Raw genomic sequence first — 8,099 nt, 5'->3', positions numbered from 1 at the left:
ATCTACAAATAATAATATATTAAGAGTATGAATAAAACAATATTGTGTCACCATTTAACTAGTTTGAATAAAGAAAGCACAAATAACACTGAGTCAAGACTTTAGCCAGTTGTGATAACATAAAGCGCTGTCAAATTGATGATGGAAATACAAAATCAGTAGTACCACAAGTGGTTACCAAACAGTGTCACAGCTCTCTGTCAATCAGATGCATGTGTGTTTTTAATATCTTTGCATCCTTGATGACATTTTATATTGAATTATACTGTTGTATTTGGTAGTCTTTTCTGTTCCCTCGTATTATGTGTTATTGATGCCATTATTTAACCATATCATCAGTCGGGTTTACATTGTTAACATACATTTGGTAACTCTGCTGCTATTTATCACTACTCTCACTTGAACAATACCACTGTTAACCTTGACATATTTTTCTTGATATGTCCTTGTTTAGTTTAAATCTTAGATATATGTTTTGGAATAACAATATGTTGTCAAGTTATAGTGTAAAGAAGCAAAACATGAAAATACTAAATGAAAGTTTATTAAAAACATTTTTGTGCAATCTTTAAGTGTGATAAAATATATATCCAAAACAATAAGAAAAACATAAAATAATTAAACTTTAAACTAAAGTAAAATGCTGCTTGTGAATTCTTAAAAAATGCATTATAAAAAAATATCTACAAGCATAGTTGTTCTCTGTAACCCACGCTATCCCATACATGTGCACATTAAAAAGGTAAAATGTAATTTGTTTAATATTAGCACTTGGTTTTTGGCATCTGCATCATGAAAGATTTATTTCATGTGAGGATACTTTGCAAACAGTGCAAAGGGTATACATCTCATTATTATGTTTGTATGTATCAGAGTAAGACATTAATGCTTTTTCTCCCAGCAGATGTAAACATTATAACATTAATTCAAACACAAAAAATGTCTGCAATCAGTCTTTCACTCCTCCTTTAGCCTGCTGGCTGTTCTCAGGAGAGCCAGAGGAATAATGAAAGAGGCCGATGTAAGGAGAAAGCAGATCTGAGCTCCAGCTATCCAGTATACTGTGAAGAAAAACACAACAGTTATTATAAGTACACTGCAAAGAGCTTATTTTACAAGGCAAACATATTCATACACAGTGCACACATACAGTAGGAACAATATGTCATATTTTGGATTTTAGCAGCATTTGTTGCCATTGCTGTCTTACTTACCAGAGGATGATACAACTGGTCCCAGTGCTCTGGCCAGAGCGCCCAAACTTCGCAGAATCCCCATCACTGTGCCCTTCTGATTGGCTGACCCTGTAGATTCATCCACAGTAGATAATCAGCAACATTGTGGACATTATAGTTGAATTGAAATAGTTTGTACGTTTTCATAAATATAAAATAATTAAGATGCTAACCGTGGTCAGAAACAAGCGTAGACAGGCATGGAACAACTATTGCAGCCGCTGTTACAAAAGTAAATTACATTAGATGTAAACACAGGGTACATCAATATTGATATATTGAACAGTATTCTTTTTGTGTGAATTTGATTAAAAAGGTGTAGTTTATCTATGTTCACTGTTGAAAAGTCTTACTTTTTTGCTATGTGGTTTGGTATTATATTTTCATTTTCTCATTTATTTCAAATTGTAAATCTACTTACAGTTCATGTATTAAACAATTTTTTATCAATTATATTTCACAAATTCCCTACATTCCTAGGTCTAACTAGTCTGAACATGACACAAAATGAAAAATGAGCTCACCAAATGAGTATAACGCCAATCCAACATAAAGCATTGTAATATTCCATGAGAGCCCAATGAGGATAAACGCTGGGATTAATGCAATGATTGCCTAAAAGAAGAAAAAAAAGTTAATTAAAGAACTGTGGTTTATCATGTATTTGCAGCAATGTAAAGAGTATTTTATTGTGCAGCTATTTGTCATGTAAACAGAAGGAACTCCTACCACTTGAACAGCCCGGATATGCTGCCCAGGTTTGATTCTGCGAGCATAACCCCCCTGTATGGAGGCCATGATGACACCGATGAAGAAGAACATCTTTCCCTGCTGCATACTTGAAAAAGTAAGAACACAGGTTGTACAGCTTTTTAAGTGTAACATTCAAGCGCTTTTAAGGAACCTAAACCAAAAAAAGCCCAGATTCTGGAAACCTTGATTGATAGCAAAAATGGTATAGCGAATATTGTACTTATAATATATAATTCCTCTATAGGTTCAAATGTTCAAAGGGCTTTTTTGTCATGAAAAAAATTGTATTGCAAATATATATATATATGTACATAATTCCTCTATAATCGAAGCAAACAATGTATATTGTCTCTACTACTAGTGTGAGATGCCGTAACAAACAAATATGATGATGGGATTGTTTGATAAAAATACTTTTGGTTTGTGTGAATCAAACACTACATGATCTTGAACAATTAAGCATTTTTCCAGGAGTAAATGTGTATTAAAGCATACTCCTAACCTCGAAGACATATAAGTTCAATTAATTCCCTAAACTTTTAAGACTTTGTATGAACCTTGTAACAGGGTTGCTGTTCAGGTGTGTTTACTGTTACTGAGGGAGGCCAAAGCTTTATCTTTGAGTTCATACCTTGTAAAGTGGAAGCGTTGGTGAGTCAGAAAACTCAGAGTGAACTCCAGACCAGAGAACAGGAAGAGGTAGCAGAAATAAACCAGACCCAACGCTTGAAGTTTCTGCATTCCTGTAAAGACATTTCCACCTTTTATCCATCAATGGGCCAAAGTTCATCCATGCATTATAAATTGGTCAAATAAGTGTAAGCTTTTGCCTCACAGAGGAATCCAGTCTGTGCTGCACTCACTTTGTTTTGGAGGTGGATCTTTTGTTCTGCTAACAGCTGAAAAATGGAACAACGATAACGGGTTGAGAAAGTCACTGGAGTCCCCAAACTTAGAAGATGAAGCCTAGGATGCAAACAGAAAAACCAAAAGATACTTTATACATATTTGTTAGAGAGTGTACTTTAAAAAAAATATATTTTATTTATAAATATTGTATGTTTTCAAGCTCCAAAATGCCCACACATAGCTTTTAAATTATGTTGCCTTGTTTTTTCTTCTGTGTGGGCTTGTACAAACTGTACTTGATTGACAGCTCTGTCAGTGTTTCCTTTATCTTTGTAGTACTTTTTAGTGCAAGACAATGTACACTGTCATTGTTCTTAGCTCATAAAGTTTGGCAACACCAGGTAATTCCAAGCATACCTACACCCAGCGTCAGACTGACAAGACGTCTAAATACAAATCACTTCCTGGAGTCTATTTAAGAAGTTCCAAGAAGTAGTCTGGCATTACCCAACATCAATGTGACGTTTTTACAAGTTTTTGCACGGATTAAACAAATAAGTTAATTAGTGAGCCCTAGAGAGCCAACATTTTTTTAACTTTGGATAAAAGCCAGACAAGCTGTTATCTCCTGCGTACAGACTTTTTGCTAAGCTATGAAGAGATATAACAACAATAGAACGCGTAGTTCCTGTGTCTGGCTAAGTTTGTCACTTGGCTGAGTGAATGTTTCCAAAATGTTTTCATAACCAACCTTGGCATCCTTTGTGAGCGTCTCTGGCATCATGACCCAAATAAAGAGCAGGTCAGCAACACTGAAGGCCAAGGCGAGCAGAGCTGGAGTTTGGTAGAAGACATTTCCCGTTGTTCTGGAGCGGAGGGCAAAGTAGGCTCCCATCAACGGGCCCACAGTGAAGCCTAGGGAGAAGGCGATGCCGATCATAGCCTGGTGAGGATACAAATAAAGTTAGATTAAGGACATTTACCTGATCATCCAACAGATAAATAGACAGCAAGAGTGGATATTCAGCAACTTCATGTCCACTAGCGAAATGTTGGAGTCAGAGCCCTGGTTAAAGATTCAAATCAAAACTAGCAGTACTTTCACACATCTAGCAAAAGATCGAGCATGCATTCAATCACATTATGTAGTTTTAAGATATCATATTATTACAATAAATTTCCTGTTATGGACAAAGAAAGTCTGTGCTTACCATTCCTCTGTTCCGTGCTTTTGGGCAAGGCAAGTCTGCAACGATGGCAGTGCAGAGGCTGACGTTGCCCTTACAAATGCCACCAATTACTCGAAACAAAAGGAACATGCTGAAGCTCCGGGAAACGGCCCAGACCGCATAGGAGGACATCAGCCCCAACTGGAACACAAGGAACCCAATTAGACCTTGTTGAATCACAGCGGATGGAAAAGGCTGCATGGTTTCTTCTTCACAAATGAAGTGTGAGTAGTGCCAAGTGAATGATTCTAGTTGTATCCAATGTGGAGGGATACTTATATATAGAAGTTATTAAAAAAGGTATAATATGTCGTTTTACTCACTGTGGTAAGAATGAGCAGGGGCCGCCTGCCATAACGGTCGGACAGGGCTCCGGTTACAGGTGATGACAGGAACTGCAGCAGTGAGAACAGCGACCCTATCAGACCTGAAATTCATCAAGGAGCACGTAATTAATTAACTCTCTTTGCATAAATAATATTTGTATTGTTTATAGTGTCATAAAAGATAGAGCTCCACATAGGCTAGGTATACCTCCAAACAGGACACTGTTGTATTTTTCTTCCATAGGGATCCCCAAGGCCTCCCTAAACAAGTCCACAAGACTCTGCAGAGACTGATATACGCCATCCTGTCCAACAAGTCGAGGAAAATACAACATCACACAGGAGAATAATAACAGAGGTCCACTCAGCATGAGTCAGCACACAGACACTCACACACGCAGCCAATGGCTGATAATCTAACAACTCCTGAGTTGGTTTTCATGGATCATATTCTTCACATAAGGCTTCCTTTGTTCACTTCTGCACATCATCTGGCCAAAATACAACACTCAAAATCATTTTTTAACCACAGTAGAATCAGTTTCTAAAGTTTGAAACTATAAACACTGTCACGCCGGTGAAACTGATCTTGCTCCGGGGCCAGCGCTTATTGTCTGGCATCCATACCCTCTAAACTATTCTGGGATTCAAACTTACAAAAAAATAATTGTCATGTGATAATGATATCTCTAATCTTCAGGAAATCAATTACACTTAAGAAGTAAGAAAGCAAGACTAGTAACTCTGATCGGCTCGGGGATTGTCTGTTAAAAGTAACTATTAGAAGGTTTATCCTGATTTCAAATGTTTTCTTATTAGATTTCTACAACAGTTGTTGATAACTCTTTATATATGTTTTGCTTATTTTATTGTGGCCCACTTAACATATTACCGAAAGGTTTACCATATGTTTTCACATTTGTTACTCTTTTTTACCCAATTTGATCATAAGCCTACTACATTCTGTTCTAGTTAATATATTATCAAAATGGTTGCCTTTTATTTTTCAACTCTAATATTATCTCTGATATTAATGAGCCAACACATTTCAAAAGCACATTTGGAGTCAGCAGACTGCTGTAACAGTACCTTGTAGGGGTTATATATTGAAATAAAGCAAGCAAAACTAACCCCGGTTTGTGCATAATGGTCTAAAATGGATGGTAGTAGAGGTAGAATCAGTGTAAATCCCAGCAGGTCCAACAGCAGTGTGATAAACACAATGTTTATGACCTTCGAGGAGAAGGCTCCACCATCCTCTGCAGATTTGTTTATCCCTGACATTCCTCAGACTGAAGTCGGTGTCCTTACTGGTTCTGTTCACAAGTAAAACACATATGGTATTCATTAGAAGAGCTGCACTGACATGAAAATTAAATCATAGTAAATTCAATTTTCAAAGCATGCCAACAGATCTGCATTTGTATCCCAAAGAACAAGTTAAAAGCAGAAGTATCACAATTACTACACACAGACAGATCTCACAGGTCTGTTATTTCCTAATAACTTCAATGAGAGCTTCCTCCAAAAAAAACGTACATTTCCTCAAAAGACCTGCTTCGTTTAAGACCCCGTAAAACTTTCAATCACTTACAAATCATTATTGGACATTTTATTCTCAAAATATTTAGATTTTAGAGACAGTTTTTAAAATAAGTATTCAATTGTTTTTTTTAATACACATTGTCACTTTTTGCTTAATGAAGCAAAATAGCAATAATAACAAAAACACAACATTTATATTTCTACATTAATATGCACTATAATCTAATCTAAATTACAAGCAACACAGTTGACACACCTTTTTACAATTGTGCATGTCCAAAATAGATTTGAATTATTAGTAGTACTAAAAGTGAATCAACTAAACATAGTCTCAATTTTCTCTATAATGTATTAGCAGCACACTGCATCGTTCAGTCCTGGAAAAGTCCTCTTTACAGTATGTCAGTTAGTGTTTAGTAAATATACGTTAACCAGGCACATGTAAACTGAAGCACTAACAAAGGCAGTAGACTGGCATCAAGATAAAGGGATACATTTTAGTGGAAAAATGAACAGGTGAGAAGTTTAATTCCAAGTGCAGCATGACAGCGAAAATGTGAAAGTTTTCAATATGGCAAAGTGACTCAGATATGCCATATGTAAGTAGCTAGATGTTTACAAAAGTAGATGTGCCTTGAATGTTGCAATCTATAGTCTTTACTACTTCTTACAGTAACTCATCAGGAAAGAGAGACACAAGGTGTAGCTCAAGCAGGAAGGAAAATGCTCGGATCAAAGTTTTTCTCAGTTTATAACTCCTCAGTAAATGCACACATGCAAAGATTATATTAACTACAATAAGTCCAACAACTATAGCTCCAATAACTTAAATCAGATGTCCTACAAGTGGTTGCCTCCGCAGTTATGTTCTGATATCGATCCGCACCTACCAGCATCACCTCTCCTCGGACAGGCAGTGTATTTAACAAAGACCACAGAAACATTTGAACAGCTTCTATACTTACACTACCGCCGCAGATCACACCAAGACCTGTCTACTCTTTCTCACCAGTCCATTTTTATAAGTCCACACCAGGAAGCTGGCTCCTCTTTCATTTGGATGACAAGAATGTGTCGTAACCATATGCAGAAGAAAATGATGCCTTCACGTGTTCCTCGTAAACTCGTATTTCCGCGATGCGCACTCTTTCGTGTGGCAGAGGTGGACTAAAAGCTAATCTACTTACCCACCGTAGGCTACTGGTTTGGAAACCCATTTCCGCTAACGAGAAGGAAACAATGTCCTGTATGTCATTTGAACGAGAAACTATTTTTAAAAAAGAATCACAAAATCCTAAGAAACTCCATATTTGTCTTTTAATCTCAATGTTTTGTATTAGTATAGCATCTTATTAGTTCATTATTACGACTCGATATTTCAATATTACGATTTACCTGTCATGGTCCCGTACAACTAATGCGAGTCTCCTCCGCGTATGGGGAGCCCTGCGCAACCTGAAGGCATCACCATGATTCTTCTTTTATTTGTATTTTAAGAAAGTATATGGTAAGGGGTTATACTACACAACAAAATCAAAACAGTTAAAATACACAAACAACAATCCACAAATAATAAAAATAATGAATTGTTAAAAAAAAGAAAAATAATTAGTTAACCAGATAACCCTATTAATACTCATCTAATCTGCATAAGGGGCATTTTTCACGTTGTGTTGTGTACCTTATGACATTAGCTCAGTTTAAATAATTGTTTTGTTTAGAAAACATAAAAAAAAAAATTAATTCATGCCTTGCTCTTTTCACACTGATTTCTTGATCTTCTAAAGTAATACATCAAGCATTTACAGAACCGTCTGATCTGTTCTCTTCCAGTGTTTATCTGCTCTCATGGTTTTAGTTTGTTTAACGAAAAAAATCTAAAACACAAATGAAAGCTTTAAGTTCTAAAAAAGTAGAAAGAACAAATGTTTTGTTTCAATAAAACAAGATGATGATTTCTCTATTTTCATTTATATCAACCAAGTGAAGCTTCGCATCATTCACAATTCATTTATAATATCATAATCGTTTACCTTTAAGGTCCCACTTTTTACATTGTGCCTATTTTAACTATTTTACAGTGTTTGGTACTTGAATCTACAGCAATGCATCATATTCTACATGAGCATTTTTATGTAGCGTTGTTGCTGTCCTCAGAGAAC

General features: G+C 36.0%; 1 protein-coding gene across 1 annotated transcript; it reads right to left on the bottom strand.

The window, feature by feature from the left end:
• Positions 1 to 524: 524 nt before the first annotated feature.
• Positions 525 to 7,040, bottom strand: mfsd10 (major facilitator superfamily domain containing 10). The gene is made up of 13 exons (XM_034117712.1): positions 6,903 to 7,040; positions 5,524 to 5,708; positions 4,601 to 4,697; positions 4,390 to 4,493; positions 4,049 to 4,207; positions 3,589 to 3,780; positions 2,852 to 2,954; positions 2,620 to 2,731; positions 1,965 to 2,073; positions 1,760 to 1,850; positions 1,409 to 1,456; positions 1,215 to 1,304; positions 525 to 1,061 (listed from the first exon to the last, which is right to left on the bottom strand). Exons 2-13 carry the CDS (start codon positions 5,674 to 5,676, stop codon positions 958 to 960), a joined length of 1,362 nt encoding a protein of 453 aa, XP_033973603.1. The 5' UTR covers positions 5,677 to 5,708; positions 6,903 to 7,040; the 3' UTR covers positions 525 to 957.
• Between the last annotated feature and the right edge of the window lie 1,059 nt (positions 7,041 to 8,099).

The sequence above is a fragment of the Trematomus bernacchii genome, unplaced genomic scaffold, assembly GCF_902827165.1.
Source record: "Trematomus bernacchii unplaced genomic scaffold, fTreBer1.1, whole genome shotgun sequence".
In the NCBI taxonomy this organism is placed as follows: Eukaryota; Metazoa; Chordata; class Actinopteri; order Perciformes; family Nototheniidae; genus Trematomus; species Trematomus bernacchii.
The sequence above is the reverse complement of the archived record's forward strand: the minus strand, read 5'-3'. Positions and strand labels throughout refer to the sequence as shown.

Bases quoted from the DNA above. Each gene is read 5' to 3' on its own strand.
- mfsd10 (XM_034117712.1), bottom strand. From the start codon at position 5,676: ATGTCAGGGATAAACAAATCTGCAGAGGATGGTGGAGCCTTCTCCTCG. The intron at 4,208-4,389 runs GTGAGTAAAACG...CTTGTGTTCCAG, and splicing joins CCCTGCTCATTCTTACCACA to TTGGGGCTGATGTCCTCCTA. The intron at 2,074-2,619 runs GTATGAACTCAA...TACTTTTTCAAG, and splicing joins CAACGCTTCCACTTTACAAG to TATGCAGCAGGGAAAGATGT.